The 14,287-nt window shown below is 41.5% G+C and overlaps 1 protein-coding gene across 1 annotated transcript in view; it reads left to right on the plus strand.

Moving 5' to 3' along the window:
- dock4b (dedicator of cytokinesis 4b) overlaps positions 1 to 14,287 on the plus strand; it is a 212,757-nt gene that overhangs the window by 163,003 nt on the left and 35,467 nt on the right. Inside the window, 2 exon segments of the mRNA XM_028448884.1 lie at positions 2,580 to 2,756; positions 10,820 to 10,903. Of these exon segments, the coding sequence (XP_028304685.1) occupies positions 2,580 to 2,756; positions 10,820 to 10,903 (261 nt within the window).

Raw genomic sequence — 14,287 nt, forward strand, 5'->3', positions numbered from 1 at the left:
GATTTTTTTTAAAATTTTGTCAAAGGTTCTTTTGCAGATCTGTTGAGCTCAAGGTGGATTATTGATGCGGTTTAGTCTATCTTTCACAGTTGATGCTTTAGTTCTCAGCTTCTAAACATGCTGTGAAATTGTGCATTCTAAGCTGGCTGTAAATCTATGTTATTCATCGAGTGGCAAAACCAAATCGAACAAAGACCCCAGCGAGAATTTTGCAAACAACGAAATCGAGCGTTACGATGAAATGACAGAAAGCAGATGTTTTATATACACAGCATGCTATTACATCTATAAATGTGTGTTTGTTGTAGGTGCAAAATATATTGTATAATATCAAAGGTGCCACGGTTTGGTTATGGCTTTATGTTGTGTCCATTTCCCGTTGTGTGTGTGTGTGTGTGTGCACTAGGTAAGATGAACGCAGTTAATTATCACCTGCAAACTGCAGTTTCCTTCAGCTCAATAGAGCATTTGATTATCATTCAGTTTTTTATTAGGTTTTTACTTACCGAGACAGTTTCTAAGGCAAAAACACAGGAAAAGCACACTCCTACTACAGCAACATGCACAACGATTTCCCTTTAAGCAAGTTTATTATGGAAATACATGGTTAAAGGTCAGCATTGTGGTTTTCATTTTCAGGTTCAGAATATATTCATAGTACCGAATCAGCATTAGGCCACCTCATTTACATAAGTCATAGCAAAGTAAAAAGTATGAGAATCTTAGTGAAATGTTAAAATATTAGATGGAAATGAAAAAAAAAAGCTAAGAATATTACTAGCATAGAAATAGAGGTTTCCTGTACTGCATCAACATATTTAGGTAGGAAGGCACTAAAGGGAGGGATTTTATGTTGTTTTAAATGTTGTGTGTTTAATTTGTATTAATTTATTATTATAAAATGTATCATAAATAAAAAAAAAAGATTAATATAATTTAAAGAGATGCAATATACAGTAAAAAGAAAAATAAACTAAATATTTATGTGCTTAATTCTTACCATTAGTAGAATTGAGATTTAGGAATTAAGTTTTGGAATTTAGTTTAGGAAACACTGCCTTAGTATGTGTTGTTTTTTATTGAAATTGTTTTTTAAAATTGTTTTAATCTTTAGAAAAAAACTAAATATGTAATTTCAGTAGTAATTAACTGTGAAATTTGTATGAAATAATTAAAATTAAAGTGGCCTTTAAACCTTTAATTTAAAATAAGTGAATAAATGAAATACAAAAGGCTATAAAAGGTTGAAATACTGTATGTTTGATGTAGTAGCATACCATCATTCACAATCAAGGGTAAAATTTGACAATTAAACTGTTAAAAGTGTCAAAAGTGCTGTTTAAAATGTTTTAAAACATTTTTAATGCCTGTTAAAGCTCCGACTAGAAATAATGACCTTTAGTAAAATTACCAAAATTTGAATCTGGTGATTTTCTTTTTTTTTTTTTTTTTGAGAATAAATAAACAACAACCATAAACAACAAATTATGCATGCACCAATGCATCCAACAAAAAACGTCATATTTGAATCCTTAACTTAGTCTTCTGGGAGCGTTTTCTATTTGTTATGAAATAGGGTGAACTAAATCAACAACTGGTATTAGGTGGTGCGCAATAAGCTTGTTTAGTTTAGTGCATTTAGAAAAGTGAATACTGGGTATCAATATTTGTGCATTGACTGAGGAAGTTTGTTTAATTCCAGCTCTTGTTATAGCTAACTAACTCTCTTTTGTTCCGTCTGTTTTTGTCTAATGGTAATCGTGCATGTCGACTCACTCACTTGAAACCAAATTTCTCTTGCCTTTGGGTGCAAATAAAATAGTCACCATGAAATGCCAAGATTAGCGAAACAGACTCGGAAAATGTCCTGGTTAGTTTAATGCACGCATTTTATATATACTGTATATATATATATATATATATATATATATATTACAACAAAAGTAGGGTAAACACATATATATTGACAAATGATTAACACCCCATTATTGTGGCAGATCAAAAGATTGATGTATAACAAAGTGTCTTGATAAAGTAGTTTATTGTTTGACTTGAACCGATGCAGGTGTAGCCATTTACATTCCACTGTATTTGAGACTCGTCCCAAGGGCTTCTTGTCATATTTATGTTCTTTAGTCAATCTCCAAATAATAGAAATTACAAATTAAATAAAACATCAGGACTTCTTAATTTTGGCTCTGAGCCCTGTCATCTTGTCCAGTTTTGGCAACACGGCGAGCATATAGCAGTTAGCACTGTCTGCGCTGGCTGTCTGTGCTAGCTGCTACATGTTTAGCAGAGGCTGTTAAGCTCCGGTGTTTAGCAAACTATTTCTTGCTTGATTTGCACACAACAAGGCTTGTATTTTCCATCCGGGGTTTTTATAAGCGTTATTTTTTTCTGTAACTATTTAATCGCAATTAACGCGTTAAAGTGACAGTCCAATTTGAAACGGATAAATACTTCATTTACAACTCAGGGCCTGAACTGAATCTGCATATTATTCACCCATGAAGACTTCCAGAACAACGTAAAAGACAAGCGACGAAATGCCGATGAAATGTTCCTCTTATTCTCAGGTGGAGGTCAGCCCTCTGGAGAATGCCATCGAGGTGATTGAGAACAAAAACTTACAACTGCGCACGCTAATCACCCAGTGTCAGAGTCGCCAAATGCAGAACATCAACCCCCTCACCATGTGCCTCAACGGGGTCATCGACGCCGCTGTCAACGGGGGGCTGGCCCGCTACCAGGAGGTAAGTACAGAATGATAAGGGGATATGGTCTGAGGGGTTTTAGATATTGAGGCAGGAGCAAAAAAAGCAATGGTTGACCTAATGATGCATGAAGGTGGGTTTCAATGGAGAGAGGAACCGACGGAGCATATTTATGCAGAGGGTGGGGCGGATGAAGAGATGGATGCACGGGCGATGGCGTGACGAAGGAGGAGTTGGGAAGCGGGAGAAAGAGATGGATGGCTGACATAACATTGGGTGGTTGGGTGTAGGTTTGATGGCGGATGGAAGAATGGATGTGAGGAGAAGGAGAGGTCAGGTCAGAAAATAGCTGTTAGAGAAATGGGAGTGCAGGCACACCCAGAGATGGATGGCCAATAATGGTGAAATGAATGAGATGGGAGTGTTTTTACTGCTGCTGCTGTGTTATTCACTCAAGTGCTAAGAGACAGAAACCCTGGCCAATCCCACGAGCAAAACATGCACATCATGCACGTCTTGTTTTTTCAAAAAGGACCAAATCTCAAGATAACAGTTGAGCCCAATTTTTCTTACACTGGAGGAGAATTCTTTTTTTTTTTTTTTTAAAGCCACGCCTGCACAGTGTTTTTGTTTTTCTCACCGGGGTGGAATCAGTGACTTGCAGTCGCATAGCAACCAGCGCAAGCATGCATGTGGGAGTTTGTTTGTGTGTGTGTGTGTGTGCGTGTGTGCGTGTGTGTGTGCGCGTGTGTGTGTGTGTCACATACTGTATGCCTGTGAGTGAAGGACATGCCTGAGTGTAGACGAAGCCTATTAGGATTGGTAGGAGGCTGATAAAGCCACAAATATAGCGGTCACTGAAGAGCTTTCTAGAATGCATGGAGATGTTTTCCAACCATCAAAACACTTAAAATACTTTAAAGTCGTGCACACTGTTGAGGCCAATATCTATTTGATGTACTTGTCTTGCATATAAATTGACACTTTTTTGTCTGAAATGTCACTGTTAGCTGATCGCAGCATGTGGAATTTATTTCACTATGAGCTTAAGACGGTTGGAACGCTTTGTCATCTACACCAGGGGTTTTCAACCTTGGGGTTGAGAGACACTGGTAGAAGGTCACCAGATGCCTCCAAGAAACTACAAATACTGTATTCTTTGAACAATTTGAGCCCATTTTTGCCTACTGTATTTTCCGGATTATAAAATGTACTGTTTTATTGGCCACATTCCAATAATTTGGCATTTTTCTATGTAAAATCGACACATATGCTGCAGCCTAACATAAGCCGCACTCTATTGGATGATGAGGGTCAGCGGCGCGTCTGACCTTCCTCCTTACGGAGTCTAGAGCACCGATTGGTCTGAAACAAACCTAACATGGCGGTTTAACAACTTTATGCTGTTTGGCCTTTTATTACTAACTGGCTGACTTTTACTTCATCCACGCTATTGTTGCTGCTGCTGCTGCTGCGGCAGGCGCTCTCTCGCTTTCTTTTGCCATAACGAGGGAGTGTGCATCATGACAAAATGACTGATCAGAATGATTCAGTGGGAGCACAAACAATTAACTGTTAACAGTTTCATTGTTCCACCTATTCTAATGTGACGGAGCTCAATTTTGTGGCATCACGAAGCTTGAAAACCGGGAAAAATCCACAAATTAGCCGCGTCATTGTTTAAGCCGCAGGGTTCAAAGCTTGGAACCACACCAAACTAGCCATATTGTAACCTATTTTCATCACTTTTTCTTGCCATATTTTTGCCCCTTTTAATGCCTTTTTGCCATATTACTCCCATTTCTGCCACTTCTCCATCAAATTTCAATGGCTTTTCCTGCACAATTTTTCCCTTTTTCAAGACGTTTTTTTTGGGACTTATAAACCCTTTCCACCACTTTTCCTACTTAATGTCACATATGTTGAGAAATTATTGTCTCTTTTAACCTCTTTTCACCATATTTCATGCTCTTTTTTGTCAATGTATTCCCATTTATGATTTATCATGCCCAAAACAAGTTTTTCCCACTAAATGTTTTAATATTAACACTTTGAATCCATTTTACCACTTTTTCTGTCCATTTTTGGCAACTCTAATTTGCCGCTTTTAACCATTTTCTGTGGTTTTTAAAATCCCATTACACCATCATTTTTGGTCACTTTTAACCCATTTGATTTCTGATTAAAACAAGGATTTACATCTTTAAGATGACTATATACTATGACCCAAATAATAATAAGCTTCCTGGATGACAGTGGATATTATTCAGATGAATAAATAAATGTGGTTATCACAGATTCATAGAACAATGGACCATCATTTTGCTGACTTTATGGATGGACCCCAAAAATATCTCCCCTTTATTCCCCCTTATAGATGACCCTGTCTCCACATGACTGTGGTTCAATGTTCATGTCTGTGTTCAACCACCTTCAGCTACAGTGGGGGTCCCTGGTCTCTGAAACCTTTATTTTGGGGGTTGCGGGCTGAAGAGGTTGAGAATCACTGATCTACACTCATGTATTTCCTTGGTGAAATACTTCATGTGGAGTCTAAAAATCTATTAATTGTCCTGCCTAATGCCGATCGACAGCTGTGGAGGATTTGCGCAGTTCCAGATTAAGGAAAAAAATGCTCTTTATTAATATTGCGATTTATTGCTTTAGTTTTATTGGAAGCCCTGGAGGGGGAATGCTGTCTGATTTATTCTCCCCCTTCCCCATTGGCGTCCCATTGCTAATTGGACTTCTGTAATGATTAACGGAGCCACTTCATGGTGAGGTCGCACTTCCTCACAGCTCCACCAGAAAATTCCATTCTTCCTAAAAGGTCATTGATTATTTCAGCATTTTTTTTTCTTGAGCTTCCCACATGGAGGTTCTTAATGAAACTCCTCTTATTAAAGGTGCAGTCTGCACTCTTATAAAAGTGACTTTTTGTCATATTTGCCAAAGCTTTGACCATGTAAGGACAGCTTTACATGAAACTAGTAGTTTGTGTTAAAAAAACAGGCAGATGTTGGCTTACAGGCCCCGCCCCTTTCCCTTAGCTAGAATGCCGTCTTTTTTACAGTGTATAGTCTGAAGGAGTAGAAGATGGAATTGGTGACTTTTCTGCTTGAAAGGAAACTACTGCTGCTTGATTTACATTATGTTTGATTTGTAATTGTTACACTAGAACTCTGTGATGCATGTGTTGTTTGTGTGCGTGCAGCAGCCTCCGTGTGGGCTGCTGTATGTGACACTGTGTTGTTGCTGCTGCTGAGGTGTGTGCACATTGAGAGAGAGAAGCGCTGCAGTCATATGCTTTTAACAGAGCATGTTATATTACTGTGATGTTGCTGTCGGGCTAACGTTAGCTTGTTAGCTCCTCTAAGGGAGGGACTTTGGAGAGTTTGGAGGCAGGGCAAGAGAGCAGCAGGGAGGGGGAGAGAGGGATCTGAGAGTCGCGGACTGCACCTTTAATGTTCACCATGGCACTCTGGTCACTTACACAACTTCGATACAATTTTTTTATTTTACTTTACAAACAACAAAACATTATGACCATCTGCCTAACATTGTGTAATGCCCAAAAAACAATGCTTTTCCTCTTCTATTTGTATCTGTTTGTAGTTGTTGTTGCGGTTTTTGGCCAATGTTGTTGAGCGTAGCCAGAAGACAACAAAGACTAAACACACAGCTATTGTTTTTAGGCCTTTTTTTTTATAGTGGTCTCTTCAAGTTAAATTTTAAACTCAACTCAAGCTTGAAAGAAAGCCTGACTATTTCCAAAAAAAAAAAAAAATCTACAAGTGTAGGGCCTTTGATTTTTGTTGTCATGGAAAATGTTCTGAAACTATAAAGCAATCTAACTTGGAAAAATCAATCTGAACCGCTTTTGTTAGTCTCTTTATTTAATGTTTGGGCCCCAAAATTACACAAAAATGCATGTTTTTGGGCAATATCACGCCTTTACATGCTATTCTTCACTGGACAATGGGTGATGGAATGTTAAAGTGTGATAAACGGATGTATATGTCCAATTCAGTTGATTTACTTGTTCAAAATCTCATTTTATATGTTAAGGATCGAGAACTGATCATGTTAACATTGTGAAAAATGTGAAGAGGATTTGCTGGTTGTCATAATTCGTTTTCACAAATAATCTTTTGGTACCATATCACACATTTAAGTAAGTAATCTTTATTTATAGAGCACTTTTCACAAGTAAAAACCACAAAGTGCTCTACAAACATTTCAGTATCATCCCGTCTAAAGAGAACATTCACAAATAACATGGCAGTCAAGAACGGGAGAACTGTGGTCGCCAAGGGCATTGGAGGAGCCCCGTATTTAGATGACAAATTGGAAATCAACATGAGGAGAGGTGAGGAAAAAAAGCTGATTAGGAACTGAATTCCCTAAAGGAGAACAAAGTACAGAACCAGGAAAAATAACCTCTCAGCTACAAAAAACACAGTTAAGATAACACACAGTGGCAGTCACAAAACAAAACATGGCAGGTGGGGGTGGCGGGTATGGGACGGGGGCTGGGCAAAGAGGGGGAGAGGATATCCAGCCGCTGAGGTGCGCAGTGTGCAGCCAGGGTCTAGAATTGTGTCTAACGTTGCTCTTGCGATGCAATCTTATGTGATTTTAGCGCAACAATACAGTTTTTGTAAGTCATCTGAAGCATATAAATGTAAAAATAATAACAGTAGTTCACTCTTTTACCATATTTAGCATGTTTGCTATGATATAAGGAAGTTTATTAGCCAGCAAAGTCATCAAAACAGGGAAACAGAATAGTGTAACGTACCATAAAATGAAATTTGGGAAATTTTGAAATGGAAAATCAGAGGCCTTATAACTTACTAACCGGTGCTATCAACAAATGGAAAACCCTGAAATCAGAGCAGAGGTTCTGGAAAAGCCATTTTAGCTGGTAAATCTAACAAAATTACATGACTCGCTCTGGAGTCGATTAGTAATCAAGACGTTACTTCAGGGTAATGGACGAGTGTAGCAAGGATACTAGTGGCTGGCTGTGGGGGAGACGGTTTGATGTAAATTACAGTTTCACATCAATCTGCAAAAAGTCTAGAGAAGGAAAATTAGCCATAGGCTACAATCTGACATATTTACTAAAAATTCTCATGAATATGTATTGTCCCTTTTTATAAATGAATGAAAATCTGAATGTGGTCCTAAAGGTCTTGAAATTTTGAGCCTGGTTTTGGACGTTAAAATTCAGGTCAGAATTTCTTTGTGAAATATGTTCAGATTTAATTTTAAAAACTTGTAAACAACAGTGACGTGCCGTCAGCACTGGGGTAGGGTAGGCAGGGCATTGCAAATCGAGACCACCAATGTCAACATCAACACCAATGACAATTCCATATGTTTCTGCTGGCAAGTGTTAATTCAATTCAACTTTATTTGTATAGCGCAATTTACAACAAAGTCATCTCAATGCACTTATCAAAATATAAAATTCATAATAAGAAAGAAAAAAAACCCAACAAGATCCACATGAGCAAGTGTTTAGCCATCTAACAACATCAAGATCATAAAACACCATTAAAGAAACATAAACAATTATTTATTATAGCCTCCATACTCTCCCAACAAGATATATCTCATGACACGGCAGCGCATCCGTTGTTTGTGTTGGAAACATAGAAACACAGAGAAAATGACAACAACAACAACAACTCAGAACAGTCTCAGTGAGGTGCATCCACAAAGCCAATCCTTCCTTTTATACCATTCACTGTAGAAAATACAAACAATTTTCTGACCTTACCTTTGCTGAAGGTCTGATAACTCAGGTGTTGGTCTCCCATCTTTTAAAAGCTGTCATTTTTCCTCAAAAGAAAGTTTTTCTATCGTCTCTAGCGCTGTCACCCTGCCTGTAGTGTTATCCCGCCCACTGGCTAGAGAACGTAGCAGCAGCGACGCTCTATCAATTCACTAATGCACTCTGAACTTACGTATAGCATTTAGCATAGTGCAGTTACGTTCAAAGGCAGCGTAGAGCGCTGCCTTTTTACGTAAATGGTTTTCATCTTAAGGAACACATAAAAACACGCTGTGGAAACAGAGGCAGAGCAGCAATGTGCTTCTGGGAGGGGGTGTGGCCTCCTCCTGCCTTACAGCGGAGTGAGACTGCAGTGTCTGCCGTACCAGGAAATAGCAATGTTTAGTCATTTGGGCTATGAAACGCACAAAATGCTGACACCTGGCTTACCTTGCCTACCCTGCCTGCACGTCACTGGTAAACAAGCACCCTTCCATAATCTGTGAAAAACTCAACAATGATCAGACGACTTCAGGGAGTTTTTACCAGTTTAGATCACAGATGTCTACAAGTGTTATCTTAATATTATGCCTGAATGTGACTTTAATTGAAGTCTTTTTATTTTATTATTTTATCCTTTTAGATAGAAGGCATATTTCACTGAATACATTTTTAACTTTTGATGAAAATGCACGTATACATTCAGTCTAATTTACATTGAGGTTTTTCAGCAGACAGACAGCCTTGTGCTTGAAAGCCAAACTCTAAAGACATATAAATTGTTATTATCCACCCTCCCTTTCATATCTTTTATCACTTTATATTGTGTTGCCTTGTCATCGCTGATTTGAAAGCTGACAGTCGGTGGTAGGTCCTTCATCACATCATCATCATCTCCCCTTGGCTGTATAGCTTGATGCAGATAGAAAGGGATTTAGTGCAATCTGCAGACACATCACGAGTGTTGGAGCTGCGCCAAAGAGAAAGGAGCTGGTGTTTAATGTATGGATGGATGGCTATCATCATTCAGAGCAGACAGGAGCATTTCCCATCCTATTTGTTCTTTCTTTTGAGTTGGCTTTTTTGAATGAAATGACTCTGAAATTGAATAGAAGTCAAGGCACCGTATGTGAGTGTGAGCCCAGACCAAGAGGTGTGGGGCTTTGAAGGAAATGTATTTTTTAGCAAGTAGTGACATGGATTAAAGTGAATCTTCAAAAAGCAACTGGGTCATTAAATGTCATTTCAACAAATTCTCACGACATTCCACGTACTTCGGTCTCAAAAAACAATGAAAATTTTACCAATTGTTCTGTGATGAGTCAATAGGCATACTGTAACGCTATTCTTTTTAGTCTGATCAGATGAATACTTTTTGAGATATGGCGTCCTTATTTTTCTTCCATTTTCAGCTTCCAGTATCTCAGGAACTACACTACATAGAAAACTGAAATTTGGTATAGTTTAGTAATACAGCTCCACCTACTCTCTCAGAATAGTCCCTCAAAATTGGAAATACGTTTTAGGCTCGAACATGTTTGGGCCTTCAGTAAACAACTTTCCATATGTCTCAGCTCCCTGTAATTTGATCAGCTATGTACATAGACTGTTAAAATAACTAATAATTAGTCAGATATATGCATTGGTTCTTGGGTGACAGTCTCTTGAATTTTTTTATTTTTTTACTATTTTCATTGGCCCATAACTGCATGTGGGAATGTAAGAAAAACAATCTGATCTCTGTTTTAATTTATAGTATAAAGATTAATGTGTCTTGTGATATGAAACCATTTTGTCTTTATGCGACTTCTTTATTTTTGTTTTAGACTCAAACTTTAGGGTTATTTCACCATTCGCAAATATTGAAAATCCTTTACCTGAGGCCATTGTAGCCTGCCTCTGTGTCTTATAATCATTTATTATTTATTAGTTTTTCACTCGTAACAAAAAACATAATAACCATTATGTGCCAATTGAATAATCATGGAACAATCAGTAAACATTTCAGAATTTTTTGGGACCGAACTGCACGGACCATTTGTGAAATAACTCCTAAATCGAAATCATTTCAATTTAATTGCGTTTCATGTCAATAGGATCCATTTAGTGCTCTGATTCTTTGTACACAGTACTTGGCATGATGTTTTAGCACAAAACCAAAGCCCAAACAGCTGCACAGCTCCTCACTCAGAGGGGGTATTTGTTTTCTCTGTGTCTGTTTTCCCTGGTTCTCGTGATTATTTTAAAGGAGTCAGGAGATAAAGATGTGGACACTAATTCCACGTGCATAACAGATGTGCTGCTTTTTGTGTCTGTGCAGGCCTTTTTTGTAAAGGACTACATGATGAATCACCCAGAGGACGGAGACAAGATCGGACGACTGAGAGAACTCATGTTTGAACAGGTAAAAATCATCAATGCTAAACTATTACTGATGGCAGTATATTGTTTTCAGAGGTGTAAAGAGTACTAATATATCCTACTCAAGTAGAAGTAATGTTACTTGATTGAAATTATACTCAAGTACAAGTAAGTCATACATAAAATACTCAAGTAAAAAGTAGCTGAATGAAATCGTACTCAAAGTAATAGTTACTAGTTACTTTCACCCCCTTGCCACGGTTTCCTTGCATACAGAAAACATCTCATGTATAAACTTAAAAAGGAAGAGACCAAATATTGCGCAATTGGAACTTATTTTATTTTCCACAAAGGCATCTGTATAAAAATAAAAATGTTTGTCAAAATGTACATTCAAGAAAAGAAAAATAAACAACAAAAAACATTCTCAGCCTCTAATTAGAGCAAAATGTATGAAAAAAACATCATTCAATGCTGATTTGTGCGTTTAATCCTCAACGGATTAGATTAGATTAGATTATAGAGACTTTATTAATCCCTTGGGAAGGCATTGTCAGGGAGTTACATTTCCAGCAGCATTACTGAAAGAAAAGAAAAGCAGCAAACAGGGTTGAAATAATATATGAATACAGAAATGCAGAATATGGAGAAGATCCGAGAAAAGACGAGAATGTACAGAAATGAATATAAATAAAGCTTGCCTTGATCGGTATCATTCTTTTTAGCTCAACTTCAGCTGTATGAATTTATATTTAATTGTTCATTTTTAAATACTGTCAGAGATGTCCAGAAAAAAAAGCAGTAGGCTTAAAAAAAAAACTAAAAAGCTAAAACTTGCGGCGAGTTGCTGCCGCTGTGTGCCAATGACGCACGACACCTAGGGGGGTCAGGGGACATGCCCCTCCCCCAGGTTTTTGGTGCATTATATTAGTGTAATTGTGGCTTTTCTTCAGTCCATTTTGTAGCACTTTTCGTAGCATGGTGTATTTTCTCACCTAGTTTTTGTTAACATGACACATTTACAAGTTGAAATCTGGTATTCATGATAATGGTGAAAAAGAATTGAGCATCATTATCAGTTTACCTCTTTCCAGTTGAAATTGTACCAACTTATAGTATACCAGTAGTATGGGCGCTTGGTCTCATTGTAGTCCTCTGTAGAATGCTGTCTGGCACTGTAACATATCTGCATGATTAACATCATTTTTGTGTGGTTTGCTTGTAGTTGGTTTTGGTAATATATTTAGTTGTATGACTGCACATTAATCATAATATATCTAGCACATTAATATTCATGATGTATCTTACATATACCCTTACATTTGGGATTTTTATAACCCAGTACCCTGGACACAGGACTTTTAATTCATGATTCATGATGATATTGATCATGAATGTTTTAAAAAAAAAAAAAAAAAAAAAATACATCTTCAATTCCATAGAGAATAATTAAAAACCCCTTCAGAATCTACTTTTCTCTGTGAATTATTCTTACCAGCGACTCTTTTCTTTGGTGAATCTTTCTTAAAGACAATGTTTATGTAATTTAGTTGAATTCACTAATGTTAAGTATTATTATGTTATTGAGGAAATGTTCTCTTCTGGCGCCGTTGGTGTGGGATGGCGGTACCGGGCTGGGGGTGCTTCGGTACTCGGGCTTGCCGGTCCGTGGCTGGCGGGGTGGCCCTGCTTGGCGGTGGATGGTGTCCTCTTTCGTCGGGGGGGCCGGGGCCGCCTTCCGGTGGAGGGTGTTGTGTCGTGGCGCCGGGTGGGCCTGTGCAGGCCCTGGTGCGGGCACGGGCCTCCCCCCTGCTCGGCCGCTCTCCTTGGCGGCGGGGGGGCGTCGCTCTGGGCCGGCGTGCGGCGGGGGTCGCTCCCTGGGGCACCGGGGGACGGGGTTGGTGCCTGGCTGCGCCCGGGGGTGGGGGGTGCCGCTGTGCTCCGCGGGGCCGTCGCAGTCTGGGGGGTGCCGTGGGGGGGGTCTCCGGCTTTGCTGCTCCGGGGCCCACAGTGCCGCTTGCCCGTCTGCACCATCTACCATCTCGCGTGGCCCGCCACGCGGACGGGCCCGGCTCGCACCGGACAGTCCTCCTACATGTACACTTCACCTCACTCCCAGCTGGTCTGGCCCATTCACAATATGCACCACACACCCATACCCAACCCTTGGGGGGCTGGATGGTGGGACTGGGGGTGGAGGGGGCCGCCACCTGTGTCACTATGTAGTGGCGTGGGGGCGGCACTCCCACCTCTAGTTACCCTACTAATCCCTCCAATTTTAATCACACCTCAACATGCCACCCCCCGGAGGGTGTACCCTCACTTACACCCTCCGGCCTATTACACCACATACACGTATATCCACAGAGGTAGGATGGGGAGCACCGCTCCCCTCCATCCCCCTTCTTTTAATTACACCCCATACATTCACTGAACACACACACTCACACAGGGGATAGGGAAGTGCCTCTCCATTGGGGAATGGAGAGGCACCATAACAGGGTGGTGGGTTGGCTCACATATTTGGGCCTCTCCGGTGGGGGCCTGGCCCCTCTGTTGGTGGCTGGGCCACTACATAGAGTGAAAATACATCAGGATGGTGTGGTCGGGCGTGGCGGTGGGTCTCGGGGGGCTTTGCTGGGGTCTCTCCTTGCGGGGTCTTTCCGGGCGGTGTCGGCCTGGTGGAGCGCTGGGACGCTTCCTCCCTTTGGGTGAGGCTTGGTGCTTGTTTCGTCGGCTGGTGGCCTTGGGGGCGGGCCCCGCGGTGTGCGGGCCTGGGGCGGCCTGCCTCGCCGGGTTGGGGGGTGGGTGTGCTGGGGGTGTGCTGGTGTCCTCACCGGGGTTGGGGCGGGGTTGCTAGGTGGCCTCGGGGCGATGCTGTTTACTGGGGGGCGGCGCTAGCTGTTCCGGTGGTGGAGGTTGCTGTCGGCCGCCTGGTGGGTCTGTCCTGCCATCTGCGGACTGGTGGGTGGGTCCGGGGCATCTTTGGCTCGGGGCTGCGGTTCCGCACTTGATGTGTGCCTTTGGGGTGCCTCCGTCCCCGCGGTGGGGATTGCCGGTTGCTCGCGGGCCGGTGGGTGGCGCTGCTCCGTGGCTGGCGCTGCCCGGGGGGCGGCGGGCCCTGGGCTGCTGGCCTTGGGCTGTCCGGGGCTGTGCGGTCCTGCTGGGCTGTGGCCGGGTCCTGGGCGGGGGTGGGGGGTGCGTCCCGGGGGGCTTGGCCCGGGGACTTGCCCTTGGGGGGGTCCTGGTCCCGGGGGGTGCTCCTGGGGCCCGGGGTGATTGGCTGGCTGGCCGGGCCGGTCCTGGCGGGGGTCTTTCGGGGCGGGTGCCGCGTGCCGCGCCCTTGCATACCTAATGGTACGGCCCCTGCTTGGGCAGTGCCCCGTGAGGCAGGGTGCTGGGGATGCACAAGGCGGTCTGGCTTGGC

The sequence above is a fragment of the Gouania willdenowi genome, chromosome 6, assembly GCF_900634775.1.
Source record: "Gouania willdenowi chromosome 6, fGouWil2.1, whole genome shotgun sequence".
Classification (NCBI taxonomy): domain Eukaryota; kingdom Metazoa; phylum Chordata; class Actinopteri; order Blenniiformes; family Gobiesocidae; genus Gouania; species Gouania willdenowi.